Source organism: Dryas octopetala, chromosome 1, assembly GCF_963921425.1.
Source record: "Dryas octopetala chromosome 1, drDryOcto1.1, whole genome shotgun sequence".
NCBI classification, from domain to species: domain Eukaryota; kingdom Viridiplantae; phylum Streptophyta; class Magnoliopsida; order Rosales; family Rosaceae; genus Dryas; species Dryas octopetala.
In genome coordinates, this window is record NC_141366.1 from 8,044,700 (window position 1) to 8,069,144 (window position 24,445).

Here is a 24,445-nt window from a genome sequence, read left to right on the forward strand (position 1 = left end):
GATGTGGCAGCTGATGTGCATGCCATATCAGTTAATGTAGTTGATTATATTCTTATTTCTTAAATTCAAGCGTTTCCAACCCTTTCTTTAATTTTCATCTAGCATTGAGATGCTAGAGAAAAAAGGTTTTCATGAACAACACTATGTATTTTTCATGTATTTGCTTGAAAACAAATAAGAGAATAAAATTGATGGTTCCAAATCAAATATAGTTCTTGCATGAATGTGGAAAATCTGTGTTCTGTCTCATATCATCTTATTACGTACTACAAATTACAATTTTGATTCTAAACTCCAACCAAAAAATGTTTTCTTAAAGAGGAAATGCTACAATACTTTGCTCATTCTTGAAGAAGTTTTCATGATCAACCCCACCTTTTATACGTGCTAATTTCTCAAAATTGTGCTTGAAGTACTTTTCACCCCAAACCTTGGCTTCTGAGAAAGTTCCATTGACATTTTTCCCGATGTCCAAATCCCTGTAGTTGACATATGCAGTTCTTGGGTTTTTGGACACAAAAGGACCCATGAAGTTGTAAACTCTGTAGATCCATTCCAAACGCCTCTTCTCAACCAAAGCTCCCCCCTCTTGCCACTTTGTGAAGTACTGGATGTTGTATAAGACCCCAGCTCTATGCGGAAATGGAATTGAAGATTCTGATATCTGACTCATAATTCCACCATAAGGGTCCCAAATCATTATGCCAGCCTCACCTTCTAGCATTACCTTCCATATGGCCTCTAAATTTGTTTCTGGAATGGGTTCAGTCACAAAATCTGATTTGGCTTTGAAGAAGCCCTTTTGAACATGGTTTCTGTCTAACAAAACCTCTATGGCCTCTCCTGGGTTTCCACCATTAGAGTACAGAATAGACTGAATCCAACTCATTTCCTTACAGTTCTCAGGCTTTAAACCCAACTCAGGAAAACCCTTTTCAATCAGTGGGACTAGTTGATCAATGGTTCCAAGAAACAAGGCATTGAAGTTGGCCTGGATTGTTCTTCCACCATTAAAATCCTTGCCCACAAACATGATCACTCTTATAAACAGATCTTCATGCAACTGATGAGCAATCTGTTGCCACCTGTGAATCAATTTGGTTGCATTTTGTTCAAGGGTCTTAAGGATGTTGAACACAGTCACCTTAGGAGGAACTGAAACCAACTTGATCTTCCATTCAACTAAAACACCAAAGCTTCCACCTCCACCTCCTCTAATGGCCCAAAACAAGTCCTCACCCATGGATTGCCTGTCAAGTATGTTCCCATCAGCATCAACCACAATTGCATCTACAACATTATCAGCTGCAAGACCTAATTTCCTCATCAATGTGCCCTGCCCCCCACCACTGATATGCCCACCAGCACCAATTGTAGGGCAAAGACCAGCAGGGAAACCAAGGCCTCCTCTGCTCAAGGCTTCCTCTGCTCTTGGTTGCTACATTATAGTAAAGCTCACCAAGTGTAGCACCAACTTGAACCCATGCAGTGCCATTTTTGCTGTCAACTCTAACACTACTAAGGTTGACAAGATCAATTATGACAAAGGGCACATCTGATTTATAAGACAGGCCCTCATAGTCATGACCACCACTTCGAATCCTGACTTGCAGGCCATTCTGTTTACTGCAAATCACTGCAGCTCGAACGTGAGAACAGTGATACGGGGTAATGATATATTGAGGGTTTTGTTTGCAGTGCTGTTAGTGAACCTGAGGTTTTGTATAGAGGACTGAAAGACTGATGAAAATGAAGGGTCATCAGTGGTGTACACCAATTTTCTGAGGTTGGTTAAATGAAGTAGAGAAGAGTAGGCTTGGGAGGCAATGCAATGAAGAAAGTTGTGTCCATGGATGAGGTCAGGTGTTGTAGAGAAAACTGAGAACAAGAGAGAAAATGTTGCATAGGTTAGAAAGGAAGCCATTTTTGCTTCCTCTCACTGCAATTCATTAGGCTGTGACTAATTTATGGTAGAACAAGAACTCGTTTCAAACATCCTCTTAACTGTCATTAATTTCTCTCTTAATTAGCATCCAGTAAGAAATTGTAACCGGGAGGAAATCAAAACAAATGAAACTGAAAAAGTCGTAAATCAACATTAATGATATTCATTTAAACAAGGATTCTGATTTTATGTTATAGCTAAAACGCCACTAGAATGTAAATATATACCCATCTTTTCCTTATTTAAATAAGAATTGGGTCTAGGAAGAGACGGGATTGAGCCTCACAAAGTTAGAGCAGGGTTGGGCTAACTCAACCCATTGAAATAAAAAGAGAAATTTGAAAAACTAATCTATTTTAGTTGTTATTAAAGACTTTTAACGCTTTTCAAAATTTTAACTCTCAAATAGTGCTTGAGGGATGTTCGAGCACTTCTCGAGAGAAGCTCGAGAGTCAAAATTCAAAAATTTAAAAAAGAGGTTAAAAGTATTTAATTAACTTCAATTGAATTAGATTAATTTTTCAAATAAAAATTAAAGAAAAGAAATGATTAACTTATTGCCTTAAAACAGGTATATCATTTTAAATTCTAAACCTAATATCATATATACTTTTCTAGAGCAGTTGAATGTTGAACGCTGAGAACAAGAGGATTTTATTCCAGTACATGAAATTTGACAAACATTCTCTTAAACTAAGGACATTAGGTCAAACCAATTAAAGCCTTACTGTACAGTCTGTACTCAAGTTCTAGACTTTCTTGCCGAGTGGAAGAGGAGGGATGCTCTGTTCATGCCTGAAGAAGTTACCAGGGTCAACTTTAGTCTTGATGTTTATCAACCTGTTAAAGTTGTCCTTGAAATACCTGTTACCCCAAACGCTTGCTTTAATAAAGCTTATGTTGCTCTTCCTGTTAACACCCAAATCAAGATCCCTATAATTCACATATGCTTGCCTTGGGAACTTTGTAACATAAGGAGCCATGTAATTGTAAAGCTTCCTGATCCAATCCATGTGCTCTACCACTTTTTTATCTCCATCTTGCCATAATGTGAGGTACTGAATTTTGAAGAGAACTTTTCTGTGAGGGAAAGGTATTGCAGACTCTGAAATCCTACTCATCATTCCACCATATGGGTTCCAAATCAACAGAGAAGAGGGTTCTGCCAGCATCCTTTTCCATAGCCCCTCAAGACCAGTTTCTGGAATTGGGTCTTTGACAAAGTCTGATTTGGCTTTGAAGTAAGTCTTGGTTGTGGATTTTCCTTGAAGCAAAACCTCAGGAGCAGTTCCACTTGGGTAACCTGCTATGTACAGCACAGATTTGATCCAACTTGTTTCAGTACAATCCTTTCTTGTCAAACCCAGTTCAGGGAGGCTTGTTTGCATAACATGGAGGAGTCTTTTAGTACCTCCAAGAAACTGAGCATTGTAAAGAGTTGTGACAGTTCTCTTACCACTTTTGCTGTCAGCTGATACTTGTATGATGACTCTAATAAAGAGATCTTCATCAAGCTCAGTTGCAGCCACTTGTTGCCATCTATGGAGGATCTTTGTGGCACCTTGTTCCAAGGTCTTAGCAACTGAAAAAACTGTCACAGTTGCTGGAACAGGAACCAACTTTATCTTCCACCAAAGTATGATACCAAAGCTTGCTCCTCCACCTCCTCTAATTGCCCAAAACAGATCCTCTCCCATGGCCTTCCGATCAAGAACTCTGCCGCTAGCATCAACAATTCGAGCATCAATGACATTGTCAGCAGCAAGACCATATTTTCTCATCATACTACCATATGCACCTCCAGTTATATGCCCTCCCACGCCTAAACTCGTGCATAGCCCGGCAGGATAGCCGTGAGTTTTGCTTTTCTCTGCAATTCTGTAGTAAACTTCACCAATGGTAGCCCCAGCTTGAATCCATGCACTGCCGCCTTGGATATCAACGTTGACTGATCGAAGCTTGGCAAGGTCTACAACAATGAAAGGTGTTTCAATTTGGGATACGTAGGAGAGGCCTTCATAATCATGCCCTCCACTTCGGACCCGGAGATGTATTCCAAGCCTGTTTGAACAAATAACAGCAGCTTGGACATGGGAATCATGCACTGGTGTGAAAATAAACTCAGGCTTTGGCATTGAAGGGGCCAAGTACCTGAGGTTTTCTGCAGTTGATTGAAGGACAGTAATGAATGTAGAATTATTTGGGGTGAAGAAGGCTTTAGAGAATGGAATGGAAATCTTAGTATTATCTGTGAGGCACTGTTTAAATTTGTCTTGGATTGAAGATGGGGGATGTGCCCATGAAACAGATGAAAGCAGAAGAATAATAAGAAGAAGAACAAACAGTGAAAATATTGGAGATTTTGGAAGCACCATGCTGCCTTGTTTGTGTCTCTTTAGGTGGTGATGTTAAGGAAGCAGCTTAGTGTGTGTTGTTTTATAGAAGCATGAACGTCTATATGAGCTAATGGGAACGTCATGTGGGGATGGGATCATTTGGGTTAATTGTGTCCATTTTAATTATGCAGTGTGTGTAGTGGAATGTGATGACTCATATCATATATAATCGGAAAAAACCTCCCTAGCAGGCTAGCACATGATGAGAGATAGACCAAATGTGTTTATACACCCCTTATGTGGAATTTTTACTCCATATGACTCATACCATTCGCCTCCTCTCAACCACAGCTCCCCCCATTGACCACTCGGTGAAGTAATGTAGGTTGAATAAGACTCCAGCACTATGCGGAAATGGTATTAAAGATTCTGATATCTGACTCATTCTTCCATCATAAGGATCCAAATCATTAGGCCTGCTGCCTCCCCTTCTAGCATTACCCTCCATGTGGCCTCTAGATTAGTTTCTGAAGAAGCCCTTTTGAACATGGTTTCTGTCTAATATTCCCATTATCAAAGTATAGAATACACTGATATCCAACTTATCTCCCTGCAGTTCTCTGGCTGCAGATCCAACTCATGAAAGCTTTTTGCAATCTGTGGGACTAGTTTGTAATGGTCCCAAGAAATAAGGCATTAAAGTTAAACTGGATTGTTCTTCCACCATTAGAATCCTTGCCTACAATTATGTGATTCTTATAAATAAATCTTCAAGCGACTGGTAAGCATCTTGTTGCCCCCTGTGAATCAATATGGTTTCATTCTGCATTTTCTTTAACACAATCAATGATCAGTGAACTGGGCATGCATGGTGTTTAATTGAGAACAGTTTAGCAAGTTGTGCAAAGAGAAGGAAAAAAGGTAGAATTTTGTGATAATCCTTTGTTTTATAAATGCGTACTTTTCCTTAGCCAGAGTGAAAACTTTAGTGAGATTACAACTGTAAAATAAGTCTAGAACTGATCATTTTTAATTTTAACTTAGTTTTGGGTTTGACTTTCCCACATACATAGAGACATTATTCAAGCTGCATAAAATTAATACCATCTGTTCCATATTTATATCAGAAATTTTAGGTAATTCTGACTGCATATAAAAAGGTGTATCTATATCCCAAGAATTTCAAGAGACAACTAAATTCATGCCTTACAAGTGCCACATACAGAATCAAGTTTGATACCTGGAAGATTCTGAATACTCCTTTCAAGAGACACTTTATGTAATCAATGGCTTCTTTCTATTTCCTTAGAAACGCAATGTTGTGGTGATTGTTTGTAATGTAATGCTCTGCTGTTAAGCAGTTTCACTGTTTGTTCTATCTGCTTTTGCAGACTGTTTCTGTGGTACAATGAAATCAAGAATTCATTCAACCTACTATTTGACTACAACCCTACATGTACAAGTTTATTTTATTTATTTATGAAATTAGGTTTTGTATAAGGTGCAACCCTACATGTATTAGTTTTTTTTTGTTTTTAGTTTCATTTTATTTATGAAATTTTTTTATTCATTCTTCTGAAATTATTTTATGACTACAACCCTACATGTACAGAGTTAAAGAGCAGGGTTCGCCTGATCCAACCCACAGAAATAAAAATGAAAGAAAACAAAAGATCAACACATGCCCTCAAAGAAGATAATATCATATTTAGATTATCTCCTATATTACACAAATATTGAAGCACCCACATCAGTTGCATTACATCACTTTCTCCAGCAGTTGAATCTTGAACATTGAGACCAAGAGAATTCTTTAACAAGTTTATTCCACTATATGAAATTAGTCAATTGTCAGAGATTCTCCTAATAAAAATACACTGGTTTGCAAACATCACATATCCAGCTCCTGGCTTTTCTATGATGACCTCAAGTTCTAGATTCAGCAAGAAGTGGAAGAGGTGGGATGCTCTGTTCATGCCTGAAGAAGTTATCAGGATCAACATTGGTCTTAATCTTTATCAACCTGTTAAAGTTATCCTTGAAATACCTGTTACCCCAGGCACTTGCTTCAATAAAACTTATGTTGCTCTTCTTGCTAATCCCCAAATCAAGATCCCTATAATTCACATATGCTTGCCTTGGGAACTTTGAAACATAAGGAGCCATGTAATTGTAAAGCTTCCTAATCCAATCCATGTGCTCTGCCTCATCTTTATCTCCATTTTGCCATCCATTCAGGTACTGAATTTTGAAGAGAACTTTCCTGTGGGGGAAAGGTATTGCAGACTCTGAAATCCTGCTCATCATTCCACCATATGGGTTCCAAATCATCATAGAAGAGGGTTCTCCCAGCATCCTTTTCCACACCCCCTCTAGCCCAGTTTCTGGTATTGGGTCTTTGACAAAGTCTGACTTGGCTTTGAAGTTATTCTTGGATGTGGATTTTCCTTGAAGCAAAACCTCAGGAGGAGTTCCACTCGGGTACCCTGCTATGTACAGCACAGACTTTATCCAACTTGTTTCAGTACAATCTTTTATAGTCAAACCCAGTTCAGGGAAGCTTGTTTCCATAACATGGAGGAGTCTGTCAGCACCTCCAAGAAACTGGGCATTGTAAAGAGTTGTGATAGTTCTATTCCCACTTTTGCTATCAACTGCTACTTGTATGATAACTCTAAGAAAGAGATCTTCATCAAGCTCAGTAGCTGCTACTTGTTGCCATCTATTGAGGAGCTTTGTGGCACCTTGTTCCAAGGTCTTAGCAACTGTAAAAACTGTCACAGTTGCTGGAACAGGAACCAACTTTATCTTCCACCAAAGGATGATCCCAAAACTTGCTCCTCCACCTCCTCTTATTGCCCAAAATAGATCCTCTCCCATGGCCTTCCGATCTAGAATTTTGCCTCTAGCATCAACAATACGAGCATCAATGACATTATCAGCACCAAGGCCATATTTCCTCAACATGGTGCCATATGCACCTCCAGTTATATGCCCTCCCACGCCTAAACTTGTGCAGACCCCGGCAGGATAGCCGTGGGTGTTGCTCTTCTCGGAAATTCTGTAGTAAACTTCGCCAATGGTTGCACCAGCTTTAACCCATGCACTGTTGTCTTTGATATCAACATTAACTGATCGAAGCTTGGCAAGGTCTACAACCATAAAATGTGTTTCAATTTGGGATACATAGGAGAGGCCTTCGTAATCATGCCCTCCACTTCGGACCCGGAGATGTATCCCAAGCTGTTTTGAACAAATAATAGCAGCTTGGACATGGGAATCATGCATTGGTGTGAAAATAAACTCAGGCTTTGGCATTGAAGGGACTAAGAACCTGAGGTTCTGTGCAGAAGATTGTAGGACAGTAATGAATGTAGAATTTTTTGGGGCGAAAAAGGTTTTAGAAAATGTTATGGAAACCTTAGAATTATCTGAGAGGCATTGGATGAATTTGCCTTGGATTGAAGCTGGGGGATGTGCCCATGAAGCTGATAGCAGAAGGAAAAGAAACAGTGAAGAAATTGAAGAGTTTGGGAGTATCATGTTGCCTTGTTTGAGTCTCTTGGGTGGTGCTGAGGAAGTAGCATAGTGCCTGTGTTGCTTTATAGAAGCATGAAGGTCTCCCTCTGATAACATCGTGTATTTGAGCTAATGCTAACACCACTCATTTGGGTCCATGCACTCCATTTCAGTTATGCAGTGTGTTTTGTGGAATGTGATGACTCATATCATATGACTAATAGTCTAATACCATACTGTATGTAATTATGGAATTACCCTCCATGTGGCTGTCCTGGGTTCACATAATCAAAGTATAGAATAGACTGAATATCCAACTTATCTCCCTGCAGACCCAACCTCGGGAAAGCTTTTTGCAATCAGTGGGACTAGTTGATCAATGTTCCCAAGAACAAGGCATTAAAGAATCTTCAATGATGATTCTTATAAGCAAATCTCCATGCGGCTGATAAGCATTCTTCTGCCACCTGTGATCAGTGAGCTGGGTATGCATGGTGTTTAATTGAACAATTTAGCAAGTTGTGCAAAGAAAAGAAAAAGAAGTATAAGATTCTGTGATAACCCTTTGTTTTATGAATGCATACTTTTCCTTAGCCAGAGTGTGAACTTTAGTGGGATTAGAACTGTAAAATTAGTCTAGAACTGATCATTTTTAGTTTTGACTTAGGTTTGGGTTTGACTTCTCCACAAACAAAGAGACGTTACTACTTATCTCTTTTTGGTCAAATCAGCCGTACAATTGAAGAGGCATAAAGTTTTTACCATCTGTTCGATCCATATTTATATTAGCAAGTTTTGGTAATTCAGGCTGCATATATAAGTTGCATCTATAACCCAAAAATTTCATTCAAATCATGCATGGAGTCAGCTAAATACAAGTGCCACATACAGAATCAAGTTTGATACCTGGAAGAATCTGAATACTCCTTTGAAGAGATAATTTATGTAATCATTGGCTTCTTTGTATTTCCTTACAAACGCAATTGTAATGTAATGCCTGTGTTATGTTAAGTAGTTCCACTGCTTTTTCTATCTGCTTTTGCAGACTGTTATTGTGGTAGAATGATATCACTAATTCATTTATCTTACTATGTGACTACAACCCAACATATACTTATTTATTTATGAAATTAGTTTATTTATATACTAAAGTTAACTTTTTCTTTACATAAGTTAGCATGGTGATTATGCCCTGTGGCCTAGGCAGAGTCAGGCCTGGGCTTGACAAAGTTAGAGCAGAATTGGTCTGACCCAAGAAATTACTAACTCTTGTCCTTTAAAATGTAACATAAATTTTTTTTTTTTTAAAAGGTAATATCATACTTAAAAGTATCTCCTATAAACTATAAGAAACCAATTATTGCAGCACCCATATCAGTTACATTGCATCACTTTTCTACATAATTTGAATCTTGAATGTTGAACAAAGACACTTCTTTGACAATTTTATTCCAGTATATAAAACTAGACAAACATTCTCTTAAACAGAGCACATTGGTCAGTCAAACCAATCAAAGCCTTACCGTGCTGCAAACATCATTATATCTAATTCCCAGATTTCTTATGATGACCTCTACTTCTAGATTTTCTTGCAGGGAGTGGAAGAGGTGGGATGCTCTGTTCATGCCTGAAGAAGTTATCAGGATCAACTTTGGACTTGATCTTTATCAACCTGTTAAAGTTGTCCTTGAAGTACCTGTTACCCCAAGCACTTGCTTCAATAAAGCTTATGTTGCTCTTCTTGTTAACCCCCAAATCAAGATCCCTATAATTCACATATGCTTGCCTTGGGAACATTGTAACATAAGGGGACATGTAATTGTAAAGCTTCCTAATCCAATCCATGTGCTTTGCCTCATCTTTATCTCCATCTTGCCACAATGTGAGGTACTGAATTTTGAAGAGAACTTTTCTGTGAGGGAAAGGTATGGCAGACTCTGAAATCCTACTCATCATTCCACCATATGGATTCAAAATCATCAGAGGAGAGGACTCTTCCATTAACCTTTTCCATAGCCCCTCAAGCCCAGTTTCAGGAATTGGGTCTTTGACAAAGTCTGACTTGGCTTTGAAGTAATTCTTGAACGTGGATTTTCCTTGAAGCAAAACCTCAGGAGGAGTCCCACTTGGGTACCCCGCTATGTACATCAAAGATTTCAGCCAACTTGTTTCAGTACAATCCTTCTTTGTCAAACCCAATTCAGGGAATTGTGTTTGCATAACATCAAGCAGTCTGTCAGCACTACCAAGAAACTGTGCATTGTAAAGAGTTGTGATAGTTTTGTTCCCACTTTTGCTGTCAGCTGATACTTGTATGACGACTCTAATAAAGAGATCTTCATCAAGCTCAGTAGCAGCCACTTGTTGCCATTTATGAAGGATCTTTGTGGCACCTTGTTCCAAGGTCTTGGGAACTGTAAAAACTGTAACTGTTGATGGAACAGGAACCAACTTGATCTTCCACCAAAGGATGATTCCAAAGCTTGCTCCTCCACCTCCTCTGATTGCCCAAAACAGATCCTCCCCCATGGCTGCTCGATCAAGTACTCTGCCACTAACATCAACAATTTGAGCATCGATAACATTATCAGCACCAAGGCCATATTTCCTCATCATGGTACCATATGCACCTCCAGTTATGTGCCCACCAACCCCTAAACTTGTGCAGAGACCAGCAGGGAAGCCATGTGTTCTGCTTTTCTCTGCAATTCTGTAGTAAACTTCGCCAATGGAGGCGCCGGCTTGAACCCAAGCGCTGTTGTCTTCGATATCAACATTGACTGATCGAAGCTTGGAAAGGTCTACAATAATGAAAGAGGTTTCAGATTGGGAGACATAGGAGAGGGCTTCATAGTCATGGCCTCCACTTCTGACCCTGAGATGTATTCCAAGCTGTTTTGAACAAATGACAGCAGCTTGGACATGGGTTTCATGCATTGGAGTGAAAATGAACTCAGGCTTTGGGGCTGAAGGGACCAAGTACCTGAGGTTTTGTGCAGAGGATTGCAGGATGGTGGTGAATGTGGTATTGTTTGGGGTGAAAAAGGATTTGGAGAATGGAATGAAAATCTCAGAATTGTCTGAGAGGCATTGGATGAAATTTTCTTGTCCTGAAGCTGTTGGATGTGCCCATGAAATTGATGAAAACAGAAGGAGAAGAAGCAGTGAAAAAATTGAAGAGTTTGGAAGCGCCATGGTTGCTTTGTTTGTGTTGTGTCTCTTTGGGTGGTGGTGTTGAGGAAGTAGCTTAGTGTGTGTGTTGCTTTATAGAAGCATTCAAGCATGGAGGTCTCTCTGTGTGACACCAACGTGTATTTGAGGTAATGCAAACGTCATGGTGGTGATGGGATGGTTTGGGTCAATATTGGTCTCCATTTTAATTATGAGTGTTGTGGAATAAGGATCATATAATATGAACTTCTGCTTAGACTGCTTGGACTATGGAGTATGGGCGAATTCATCGGTCAGCTTCTTGATGATGATCTACCAATATTTCTATTCAATCATGTTCCTTCAGAATTAATGTCACAAGTGTACAAGCATTGTTTTGTAATGTTCTTACTTTAAATTAAAGTTCACGGGAATTTTCCAAAGGGGTTTAGTACAATAAAAAAGAACTTCGAAGCGATAGAATTGTCCTTTGGATGAACGTGTAATATACTCAATCTATATCTATTTTGATATATCTTTTATTTATCTAAAGGTTTAAGTTTTTAAGCTATAAGAATACTATAGGATTCTTTATCTTGATGTTTCTACAATCAAGATCAAATGAATTTTAATTTTATGACAGTACTGTATATTAATAGTTTGGTTTAAAAATAAGAGAATCTTAATTTTAAATTTATAATTCACAATATATGTAAATTTTATTATTTACAATATATAAGTCGACTTGAACCCAAAACAATTGATAATTAGACAAATCGAGTTTGTGTTAAGTTATTTAATAGAGTTAATTATACTTACACCCTCTGAGATTTATCGTCTTTTCACATACACCTCCTAGGGTTTCAATAATTACACATACACCCCATGAGGTTTTGAAACTGTTACATATAACCCCCTATAGTGAGACGAAAATGATGAGAAATTATACAAAAAAGCATGTTAAGGGATTAAATAGCCTAATAAGATTATTCAAGGTGTAAGGTCTAACCTGAATATAAATATTTTCTTATTTATTTATTTATTTATTTTTTCTTGTAGGGGTTATATGCAACAGTTTAAAACCTCAGGGGTGTATGTGTAATTATTGAAACCTCAGGAGATGTATGTGAAAAGACGATAAATCTCAGAAGGTGTAAGTGTAATTAACTTTTGTTTAATATAATTCGATAAACATGTCCGTTTTAAGATTATCTAATATACATATCCCACATAAACTAGAAATGACGCAATCCAAATACGATCTCATATGATTAAATTGCTATTCCTAGTGTTGGAAACTTGTGAGGCTTAGCATATTCACGTTCATGTTTAATTAGAATATGGCCTAATAAATACATAATTAACACCGTAGATTATGGATATACTGGGAAAACTTTACCACATATGTAACACACAAAGGATTCCCACGAAAAAAGAAAATCCCATACAAAAGATTAAAAAGAATTAAAAAAGGTAAAATCAAGCAATAAATATGGTTGTTACTCAGAAACAGCCCCACTTCGATCATAAAGCAAAATAAGGAACATGAAAAGAAGGAAAGAAAAAGATAGCGATAGGAAACCGACACATTTAACAACTTTGACAATTCTATCGTAGCAAAGAAAAGAAACTTTCACAATTGGAGATTTAATTAAAGAGTGTTGATATTTGTACATTTTTTTTTTCTTTTTATACTTTTTTTTTCTCCTACACACCCCTAATTTTTCTAAAATTTAAAATTTCTCTTAACACACCTCTCCAATTACCTTAATACTCTTATTTTATTTATTTCAAAAAATTTATCAACACAACATACCCCATTAACTCAAAAAAAAAAAAAAAAAAAAAACCACACATAGTCCATTCTTCTCCCTCACCCTGACCACCTCACCCCCTCCCTCACCCCGACCACCTTACTCCCTCCCTCACCCTCACCCTCACCACCTTCATCCCTCCATTTATGTCTCTATTCGGCGACAGCAACCTCGACCCACCCCTTCCTAGCCCCTTCTTTTCCTTCACCCCGACCACCTCCCTCCCTCTCCCCCTCCCCCTCCCCCTCCCCCTCCCCCTCCTTCATTTTCTCTCTGTCCAACTCCAGCAACAACCCCGGCCCACCCCCTCCCTGCCCCTTCGGTGACCACCTCTCTCTCTCTCTCTCTCTCTCCACCTTAAAAAAATAAAATTGCAGGTGGTGGCTGGTTTGGCGGGCCAGTGTCGAAACCAGTGGTTTCGCTCGACAGGTACCCGCCGAACAAAACCATAGGTTCCGGCGAGTTCATCGTTTCCGGCGACGAGGAAGAAGAGTAAGGCTTGGGAGAGAGAAAGAGAGTGGGTTCGGGAGAGAGGAAAGTGAGGTGAGAAAGAGTGGGTTCGTGAGAGAGAAGGAGAGTGAGGGGAGAGATTGGGTTGGGGAGGGAGGTGGTCGGGGTGACTGGTGAGGGAATGGGAGGGGTTGCTGGGTTAGGTTTGTGTTTTTTTTTTTTGTCTGAATTGATTGGGGGGGGGGGTGTGTTGGGTGAGGGAAGGAGAGAGTAGGAAAGAGAGGGAAAGGTGTGTTTGGTTTTTTCTCTTTGATTATTATTTTTTTAAGGAAAAAATACATTTTTAGTCCATGTGTTTTAACTTGCAATCAATTTTAGTCTTTGTGTTATCAAAATTGTCAATTTGGTCTATGTGTTTATGTTTGCAAGCAATTTTAGTCGACCACCACCGATTGTAGCGGCGGGTTTACGGTGGATTTCACACATTATGCCCAAGAGAGAGAGAGAGAGAGAGAGAGAAAGAAAGCTGATTAGGGGAAAGAGGGATGGAGGGAGGGTGAGGATGGTGGTGATGTGTTGTTGTCAGTGGTGGAAGGGAATAATAGGATGATTTTGGTGGTGGTGGACTAAAATTGCTTCCAAACATAAACACATGGACTGAATTGGCAATTTTGAAAACACAAAGACCAAAATTGATTACAAAGTAAAACACAATGACTAAAAATATATTTTTTCCTTTTTTTAAATGGAGTGTACGAAAAGAAAAAAAAAATGCAAATAATAGCTCTCTAACTAAATTGACCATTCGGTGTCAGTGTGTCACCACCATGCCTCGTTTGGAAAAGCATTGTCCTTGTCAAATTGTACAATGGGGGTGCCCACAATCAATTTCTCATGTGGGCTCTTAATTTAGCTGCGAACCAAATTAACGGTGTGTTAGAAGCCATTTAATTAATGAAATCTGCGCGTATTATGAGATTCATATCAATATGAATATTTCAAGATTATTATTCATGCGTACGTATATAAACGACTATGGGTAGCATTTTTTTATATGACTATATTACCCAGCTTTTGATGCCACGAGAAAAGAATTTCTGAACTTTGAGAAAGCAGGTATCTGATTAATAAATAAAAAAGGAAAGACTTTGAGAAAAGTTGGTTTAAAAGAGAGATTGTGTTTCGATGTGGCATATCTTAAAAGATGTGTGTAAATTTTACCAGTGCATATATATATTTCCACAATGGAGATCGAGGGCATTATGTCAACCTTACGTAATCTATGTATCCCCCATTACATGTTTAAACACATGATTAATTACTTAATTACTCGCTAATGGGAGACTTCTTAATCCTCTTTTTTTTCTTGTCAAGTCATAAGGTGGAATATAAAGGTAGAATATAAACTTGCACGACAGAATTAAAACAGCTGATTTTTTGCTCTCTATTGCTTGAGGCACCTCTTATTGCCAATATATGAGCCTATGACTTGAAGCTTGAGGCACCTCTTTATCGCGTTCACTCGATCTTAAGGTTGCTTAATTATTTGCTCAAGCTAATTAAGCTTCTAGCTACCTTTTCATATAATTGCTTAATACGTACGCTTGTTTGTATTTGGTGATCGAGCCCTTCATAATGTAAATTGTTGCTATGTTTATTAGTTTTTGACAATTATACAGTCATTACCGACATTTATCCACAAAATACTATTATTTTGACCCCAAAAAAAAAGTTTGGCCCAAAAATTCGATCATACTAATTTACCATATCGATCATATAAGGACCGGTCATTTCTTCCAAACTCAGTGCGACATATACTGACATGTTATTACGGTCAGATAAAATATTTTTTTGTAAAACTATTATTTTTTGAATGAATCCTAATAAATTATATATCCTCACGCGCGCTAAATCTGGGCGCTTAATGCGCAAGAGTACCGGGCAGACTCTATTTGTGGAAAAAGCTTTGGTCGTCAAACGCTGAATTTGCGCGAAAAGTATACACTGATGAGCGATCGAGAGGGTCCAAACTCCAAAGGAAGCTTTTCTTTGCAGCCCTATTAGCCACAAAATATCTGCATCATGCTCCAAATGTCAAATAAAGCAACTCCATCACTTACCCAACGCATAAGCTCTGCCTGATATTTATGGTGAAAATTAATGGTTTATGGCCCAACATACCAATACTTCAAATCCATCTTCAACTTTATTTAATTGGGTTCGTGTACTGGCCACTTTCCAGTCTTTTAACTGGTCAATGCATATGCTTTTAATTTGTTACATCTATATTTATCACCATGGAACAAGTCCAATATATATTTTGTTTGTGTACCTACCAATGTTTCCCAATATTACATATACAGATTTTAGATCATTGGATCGATCGGAACTGTTATCTTCTTTGAATTATGGCATATATGGCCACTTAATTGCTTGGATGTCACAGTGGATCGAATAATATTTAGTGGATAGTTATTGGGAACAAAATTCCACCGGGGTATATTAATAATTAAGCTTGGCACACCAAGTTAGAATCAATCAACTAATATATGGTGATGCCAGATTTAATTCATCAGTAGGTGAATTATGATCGAATATGGACAATAGCTAGTTTATAATGTTTCCGTAACTATGGTAGATTAAATTAATTTTTTTTTTTTTTTGACCAATGGTAGATTAAATTAATTAGTTACTTTTTTGCTCTTCATCTGCTCCCACAATAACCTTCAAATTAATCATTTCATGCAGACTCGTGAAGGGTACTTAGAAAGCTAAAGCACTGCTTTAAACATTAGTTAATTCCTATTGATTGATTAACAGTCCATACAGAATGTAAAGAAGAGCGTTCGCCCATGTGATCATCTTTATTAACTTTTTTATATTACTTTGATCTCTCTGGATTAATATTGGCTTATTTACTATTTTATCCCTGAAATAACTTCTAATCTAATTTTACCTCCTAAGGTTTATTTTGTATCACATTATCTCTTGAAACTAATTCTCATGTATCATTTTGTTTACTTTTTATTTTTACAAACTTTGAAAATTAATTAAAAAAAACTCCGGACTCAAAAAAATACATGGAAAATTTTTACGGATTTGTCTTGACTAGTATTAATTTACTATGAGGTCAAATTACCAATTTTTCATCCAAATGTTTCTAGAAAATTAAAATACATTTTACTCTTTAGAAATTCATAAGATAATCTCCTGAACTCCAAAAAATACGAGGTTTACACCGTTGGTCTTCTAAACATTAACACTACCTTTCTTGTGAACACTTGCTACCCAAAAGACCTCTCGGTTTTAGAGGAAAATAAATTTCCCTTTATAAAATAAATTCTAGAAAATTCTAGAATTTCCATAAAGTCTTGGAAGAATTCTCTGAAACAAGTTTTTGGTAATTTCCAAAAAATTTTGAGAATTCATCCGAAACTTTACATAAATTTTAGAATTTTTATAGAGGGAAATTTATTTTAATTTTCTAGAAATAAATTAAAATAAATTTGGATTTCCCAAATTTTTTAGAAACTCTCAGTAGACAAATTGATAATTTGACCCCATAGTAAATTAGAACTAATCAATACGAGTCTGTAGGAATTTTTCATGTATTTTTCTAAGTTCGGAACTATTTTTAATTAATTTTCAAAGTTTATAAAAATAGAAAATGAACAAAGTGATACATGAGAATTAGTTTCAGAGGATAAAGTGATACAAAATAAATATTAAGGGGTAAAGTTAGATTAGAAGTTATTTCGGGACAAACTAATAAATAAGCCATTAATATATCTACAATGTGATCACCAACTTTGGCTTTGATTTCAAACAAAAAAAGACATCTGTATACATATTACTTGCTACCTAATCTATAATTGTTTGGAAGCGAGATTCGTGGATTTGTTAGTATCGAGGTGATGCCATGACAAAGTACGTGTTTAATTAAAGAGATAATATTAAGTGGAAAAAAAAGGGGCAGGCATTTCATCTTATTGATTGATTTCTTTGCTAAGGTCCAGAGGGTTCCCGATCGTTCAGTTGTTTGATGAGACACCCTCATCATTTTATCACTTTTATCCCATTCTATACGTTAAAGAATCACAGAACGTGTTTTGTACCAAAAACAATTAAAAAAAGGAACAACATAATTAAAGTGCTTTAGATTAGCGCACGTATGATATGCATGTTATGCATGCATAATATACGTCACATCATAACAAGGTCTGATTTGTTATAAGATGATCAGTTAAATCGTAGTTATTATTTTCTCTCTTTTTTTTTTTTTAGTAAAAAATCGTAGTAATTCATATATATGTGATTCCAGGCTTCCCGCTAGTTAATATCAACAGTTACCATCAGGCATCAGCAACTGTTAGAACTTGCAAGCAAATAATATACAGCGATAAAAAATAAAAAAAAAGTTAATGACCATTTGGTTGGGAAGAAAACTTATCTATAACAGAGATATTGACTGACTTGATATTCCAAGAGATAGATTTTACCTTGAAATTAGAGAAATTGTTATATGATAAAGTAAAAAAGCATAGATGTCATCATGTTATTGAATTGAGATAACAAATCAGTCAAATACATGTTGTACGAAAGTTTTTCTCTTGGTCTCATAGATGACACTCAATTTTTTTTTATCAGAGTAGACCCTGAGTTTAAATCTTATTAACGACAATTAATTAATAAATTAAAAAACAGAAAAAATATCATATTGCGGGCCTGGAAAATAATGTATGGGTTGCGCATTTGGGCCCTTGGTTGTGCTGCTGTCCACTTTCTCACAATCTCAGCGTACTGGACTTTTTCTTACATTTATAGTGCTTTGTGTTTCTGTTTGGGCTGTGCCTTGTCGGGCTTTGCTCTTTCTATTAGTTTGATTGGGGTTTTTGTTTTTTTTTTGAGAACTTGATTGGGGTCTTTTAATAAATTCCTCTTTCTTAATATTATATAAATTGTAATTTGGTTCCATTTTCTCTGTTCTGAAAAAAGAGAATTTACCTTAGAAGATAGTACCAAACAAGCCTTGATTATAAAGAAAAAAATTAGCTTGGTAATCAAAGCAAAAAAAAAAAAATCTAGAAACTGGTTGCCAATAAAATCATACTATATATTAATTTGTAAATGAACCTTTTTTTTTTTGTAAGTTGTAACATGATGATGAAAGGCAACAATGGATCCGATTTTATTATTCGTTAGTATGAATGAATGAGAAACGGAAGCCCAACCCATCTATTTATTTGTACTTACCCAAAAGAAAGCCCTCTATTGCTTCCTAGATGGCAAAACAGGGATGCTCTGTTCATGTCTGAAGAAGTTACCAGGATCAACCAAGGTCTTCACATGAACAAGTCTCTTAAAGTTATTGTTGAAGTACTTGAAACCCCAAATGCTTGCTTGTGCATAGCTTGTGTTACCATCATTGTTGTTCCTCCCCAAATCAAGATCCCTATAGTTCAAATAGGCACGTCTTGGGGACTTTGACACATATGGTTTCATGTATGCATACAGCTTTCTCATCAACCCAATGCGCTTCTCAGTTTCCTTATCATCATCCCAAAAGCTCAAATACTGGATTTCAAATAGGTTTCCTTTTCTATGTGGGAAAGGAGTTTCTGAGTCAGAAATCTCAGACATAATTCCACCATAAGGTGCCATTATCATCAGAGCCTCAGTTTCAATTAGTGTTTGCCATAAACCCTCCAGGCCAGCCTCGGAAGTGGGTTGAGTGACATAGTCTGATTTGGCTTTGAAGAATCTCCTGGATTGCTGAGTCCGCTGAAGCAGAACTTCTGTTTCGTTTATTGGGAGGCCAGCAGAGTTAAGAACAGACTCAATCCAACTCATTTCAGTGCACTTGCTGCGGTCTAAACTCAACTCTGGGAAACTCTCTTGCATCAAATGGAGAAGTTTCTCAACCGACCCCAAAAAGAAGGAAGTGAATTCAACTGTGATAGTTTTGCCACCGTTTGTGCCTGCTTTGTTTGAAACACTTAAACCCAAGTGTAGCAAAAGGTCTTCAGGAAGCTTATCTGCAATGTGTTGCCATTTTGAAACAAGTTTTGTTGCACCTTGTTCTTTGGTCTTCACAATTTTGCAAACAGTTACAGATGGGGGAACAGGAACCAACCTAAGCTTCCATGCCAGGATGACTCCAAAACTTGAGCCTCCCCCTCCTCTAATAGCCCAAAAGAGCTCTTCTCCCATGGATTTTCTGTTCAGAACTCTGCCACTGACATCAACAATCTTCGCATCAATGACATTGTCAGCTGCTAGACCATATTTTCTGAATAGGCCCCCAAATCCACCTCCACTAATATGTCCCCCAACACCAATAGTGGGACAAGACCCTGCTGGGAAGCCATGGACTTTGCTCTTTTGTGCAATTTGGTAATACAACTCTCCAAGAGTGGCACCTGACTCCACCCATGCACTCTCATTCTCTATGTCAATATCAATGCTTCGAAGATTGAAAAGATCAATGATGATGAAAGGAGCATTGGATGCATAAGATAGGCCCTCATAGTCGTGGCCCCCGCTTCGGGTTCTTATCTGTATGCCCTTTTTGTTAGAGCAAATTATGGCTGCTTGAACGTGAGAATGGTGAAGAGGAGTAATGATAGCTTCTGGTTTTGGTGTTGAATTGTTTAAGAATCTGAGGTTCTGTATTGAAAATTGCAAGACTGAGGAATAAGCAGAGCTGTCTCTGGTGAGAATGATTTGGCTTGAGTTTGAATGGCTCTGTATGTGGGAGGAAAAACATTGAAGGAAGCTTTCAGAAGTTGATTTTGAAGATGTGGACCAAACTAAGCTGAGAAGGATAAAAAGTAGTGGAAGTGGTTTTACTTGTAAGAGGGCCATGTTTATTTCCTCTGCATATATGAAATGGAATCAGCTCTTAACTCACCTATATATACAGACATAAAATATTGAAAAAATATTGCAGCCACTGGATGTCTACTGAAGATAAAATCAAAATAGTCAATGTTGCATGTTTGTCTTTCCTTTTGTCAAGTGATCAATGCGTATACGTAAAGACAGAAAGCCAAGTCCTATACAATTTAAAGACTTTTCATGAACACTTATCTTAAAACTGGAGATAAAAATATTTAATAATTGCATTGTGAGTCATGTGGTCTATTTAATTCTAAATTTAATTCCATGGAGCGTTCATCAGTTTGTGATATATATATATATATGTGTGTGCGCGCGCGCGCACATCTAAATGAGAAGTAAAACCAATATATTTAAAATTATTTTCTAGTTCTTGCATGGTACTTGCTTTCATTATCTTTTGTTATTTTCTAATATATGATAATAAAAATAGTTGTATGTATGACTGTATGAGTGTATGACTAATGAAAGTAGAATAATCATAAAAGGCAACCGGTCTTAATTGTAGATTTTTCTGGTCATTTTCAATTTGATATGAGTGCTTATATTCTCATTCTCATGTTCTATTTTTCCATCTACCTTATTTTTACACCCCCATTAAAAATATAAAAAGACTTTTCTCACCTTCCATTATTCCTACAGTATTCTTTGATATATCAACTTAAACACTCTTCCCACCCCCTTAACTATCATCTCACCCACTCATCTTTTTTTATATATAATTTCTTTCTTCTATAAACCCTAGTTCTTCACCAAAACTCAAAATCAATGATACTATTTGGTTGATGCATATACATCTATTAAAATGTATGATTATTCTATATCTTACTTTTTAAATTATTTTTTTATAGTTTTAAATCAAGAATTCATTATATTTTAATGTTTCTTTTGATTTAGAAATTGAGTATTGATTTTAGGGATGAATTATAAGATTGATATAAGTTTATTGCTATGCAATTGTCAAAGTGATCGAGAACATTATTCAACGATGCCCAATTCAGCTTTCATTGTAGGAGTCGAATCATTGTTTGTAGATTTCACTTTATCTATCTTAAAATTGTTCTTGTTAGTTTGTAGGCATAGCTTACTATGATACTAGCAGCCATAGAGGAGCTTAATTAACACATTTGCCTCATGGTGTTTGGTTCATGTGATCCTTATCATGTGATTACTTCTAATGAGACTTTTGACAACCCAGATTTTAGTCGTTATATCATCTAAGCTTATATGGTATGGTTTTATGTTCAGTAATCAAAGGATTAATGATATGAAAAAAAGAGAAAAAAAAAATTCTAGGGTTTATGGAGTTTAATTCGTTGTAGAGAGGTAAGTGAGTAGAGAATGAGTGAGTAGAGTATATTTATTTATTTAGTTAAGTCCTTAAAAGTCATTTTACAAAAAGATAAATTTTTTATTATCAATTTTATTAAAATATAAGTGAAAAAATAAGACAAGCTAGAAGTGAGAATATAACCACGTACTCATTTTATATTAAACAAGTGACTTGTTACAACTTACAAGTCCTTCTAGAATTGAAAAGCCAAATTGTACACTTTGAGTTGCATCATTATTTGTTTGTTTGGGAAGAAACGAAGCTGCATTAATGTTTGGACAACTAGAAAAGTCATGCAAGTCAGCCCCAATTAATTTAATGCTTAGCTATGACCATATGAGTCATCCAACTCAATCCTCAAAAGGGTCAAAGGCTGATGCTGAAGATTATATTTCATATCCTTATGTTAAAGATTTGAAATATAGAGCATACGTACGTGTGTTTCATCTAGAAAGTGCCCTAAGGATGAGTTTCATCCTCTGGTGTGCCATCAAGGCTGGCGGGCCACTAATGATAGAGTCCAAAATTACTCTCCTAACACTATTTTTCTGTGCTTTACAATTCTAGGATTGAATCCCATGATTACTTAACTTTTGAGTACATCTACTGTTTGATGGCATATGTTCTAAGCTTCTGGATAAGTGTGGTATGCTTTGGTTGAGGCAGCCTAGGCCAAATTATCAGCTGGGCCACATTTGAGGGGCAAAATGCTGCATACAATTGTGAAGAAACTCTGCTTATCTGTTACCATTTACTCTATCTGGAGAGAGAGAGAGAGAGAGAGAGAGAGAGAGAGAGAGAGAGGAATAATAAGAATCTTTATTTATGATAGTAACTTCTCTTTGTGGTGCTGCAGTTCCCTATTAACTCTATCAGATGCAGGATCACTTCACATCATTTCAAGCCTTCCTCAGCTAATCTCTCAGTGTTCCAGCAATGGAGCCTCCCAGGCCTTAATCCTAACTGAGTTGGTTTCCCTCCTGGGAGTGCTGCTATTTTCTTTTTCTTTTTTTATGGTTCTTCAGTTTTAATTTCTCTGGTTGTCAAATTTTTTTATTTAAAAAAAGAACTAAATAAATAACAATGAAATTATTTTTACTCTTCATTTGGCCCAACCCATCTATTTATTGTTGACGTTCTATTTTCTCATGGATGGGAACACAGGGATACTTTGTTCATACCTAAAGAAGTTACAAGGATCAACTAAGGTCTTAACGTGAACAAGTCTCCTAAAGTTTTTATTGAAATACTTCAAACCCCATATACTTGCTTGTGCATAGCTTGTATTACCATCATTGTTTCTCCCCAAGTCAAGATCCCTATAGTTCAAATAGGCAGCTCTTGGGGAATTTGAGACATATGGTGCCATGTAGGCATACACCCTTCTCATCCAGCCAATATGTTCTCAGTTTCTTTGTCATCATCCCAAGTAACCAAATACTGAATTTGAAATATGTTTCCACTTCTATGTGGGAAAGGAGTTTCTGAATCAGAAATCTCACTCATTCTTCCACCATAAGGTGTCAATATCAAAAGGGATGTCTCTACTTCAAGTAGTCTTTGCCATAAACCTTCCAAGCCAGCTTCTGAAATGGGTTCAGTCACATAGTCTGATTTTGCTTTGAAGAAGCTCTTGGATTGCTGACTCCGATTAAGCAAAATTTTTAAGGAATCGCTTCTTGAGAAGCCAGCATAGTACATAACAGACTCAATCCAACTCATTTCAGTGCAATTGCTGCGGTCTAAACTTAAGTCCGGGAAATTGTCTTGCATCAAAAGGAGAAGTTTATCAACCGGCCCGAGAAACAACGAATCAAATGAAACTTTAATAGTTTTGCCACCATTGGTGCCAGCCTCATTTGCAACTTCTACAACCAAATGTAGGAAAAGGTCCTCATGAAGCTTATCGATCTGCTATAACTTGCCATTTCAAAACAAGTTTTGTTGCACCTTGTTCCTTGGTCTTTACAATTTTGCAAACTGTTACAGATGGGGGAACAGGAACCAATCCAAGTTTCCATGCCAGAATGACTCCAAAGCTTGAGCCTCCCCCTCCTCTAATAGCCCAAAACAGTTCTTCTCCCATGGATTTTCTGTCAAGAATTCTGCCATTGACATCAACAATCTTAGCATCAATGACATTGTCAGCTGCTAGATCATATTTCCTGAATATGGTACCAAATCCACCTCCACTAATATGTCCCCCCACACCCACAGTGGGACAAGACCCTGCTGGGAATCCATAAAAATTACTTTTTTCTGCAATTTTGTAGTACAACTCTCCGAGAGTTGCACCTGACTCCACCCATGCACTCTCATTCTCTATGTCAATATGGATGGTTCGAAGATTGAAAAGATCAATGATGACGAAGGGACCATCGGATGCATAAGATAGCCCCTCGTACTCATGGCCCCCGCTTCGGAATCTAATTTGTATGCCTTGTTTCTTGGAGCAAATAACTGCTGCTTGAACATGAGATTCATGAAAAGGGTGATGATAACTTCTGGTTTTGGCGTTGAATTGTTCAAGAATCTGAGGTTCTGTATGGAAGATTGCAAGACTGAGGAATAAGCAGAACTGTTTCTAGTGAAAATGATTTCCTTGCTTGAGTTAGAATGCAGTATGTGAGTGGAAAAACACTGAAGAATGCTTTCAGAAGTTGAATTTGAAGTTGTGGACCAAACTGAGTTGAGAAGGATGAAAATTAGTGGAAGTAGTTTTAAGTGTAAGATTGCCATATTTAATTCCTCTGCATATGAAATGGTAAGAGCTCACTTGTATATATATCTGCTTGGTGTACCTAATAGTCCCATGAATTAAAACAACATTGCAGCCATTGGATGATCATTGACAATTTCGAAGAAGTGGAAACTTCAAAGTGAAGAAGATTCTTGGATGAAATTTGGAATATGACATAGTGTTGTCTTGGATACATCAGCAAACAACTCATCTCTACTACAATGGCTGCACTGATCAGCTTGTCACATACTATGAAGTGCC

General features: G+C 37.1%; 1 protein-coding gene and 5 pseudogenes across 1 annotated transcript; all 6 read right to left on the minus strand.

Moving 5' to 3' along the window:
- Window positions 1-313: 313 nt before the first annotated feature.
- Window positions 314-1,924, minus strand: LOC147297281 (tetrahydroberberine oxidase pseudogene; annotated as a pseudogene).
- A 770-nt stretch (window positions 1,925-2,694) lies between these two features.
- LOC147297282 (monolignol oxidoreductase AtBBE-like 15 pseudogene) lies at window positions 2,695-4,335 on the minus strand (annotated as a pseudogene).
- A 1,647-nt stretch (window positions 4,336-5,982) lies between these two features.
- Window positions 5,983-7,899, minus strand: LOC147297283 (monolignol oxidoreductase AtBBE-like 15 pseudogene; annotated as a pseudogene).
- A 1,245-nt stretch (window positions 7,900-9,144) lies between these two features.
- On the minus strand, window positions 9,145-11,073 carry LOC147297284 (monolignol oxidoreductase AtBBE-like 13). The gene has a single exon (XM_086236700.1). The coding sequence runs from the start codon at window positions 10,993-10,995 to the stop codon at window positions 9,346-9,348; it is 1,650 nt and encodes a 549-aa protein (XP_086092826.1). The 5' UTR covers window positions 10,996-11,073; the 3' UTR covers window positions 9,145-9,345.
- Window positions 11,074-18,306: 7,233 nt separating this feature from the next.
- Window positions 18,307-20,083, minus strand: LOC147297285 (berberine bridge enzyme-like 26 pseudogene; annotated as a pseudogene).
- A 2,499-nt stretch (window positions 20,084-22,582) lies between these two features.
- LOC147297286 (tetrahydroberberine oxidase pseudogene) lies at window positions 22,583-24,189 on the minus strand (annotated as a pseudogene).
- Window positions 24,190-24,445: the final 256 nt, after the last annotated feature.

What these genes read in the sequence shown, in the direction of transcription:
- LOC147297284 (XM_086236700.1), bottom strand. Translation starts at nt 10,995, where the DNA reads ATGGCGCTTCCAAACTCTTCAATTTTTTCACTGCTTCTTCTCCTTCTG.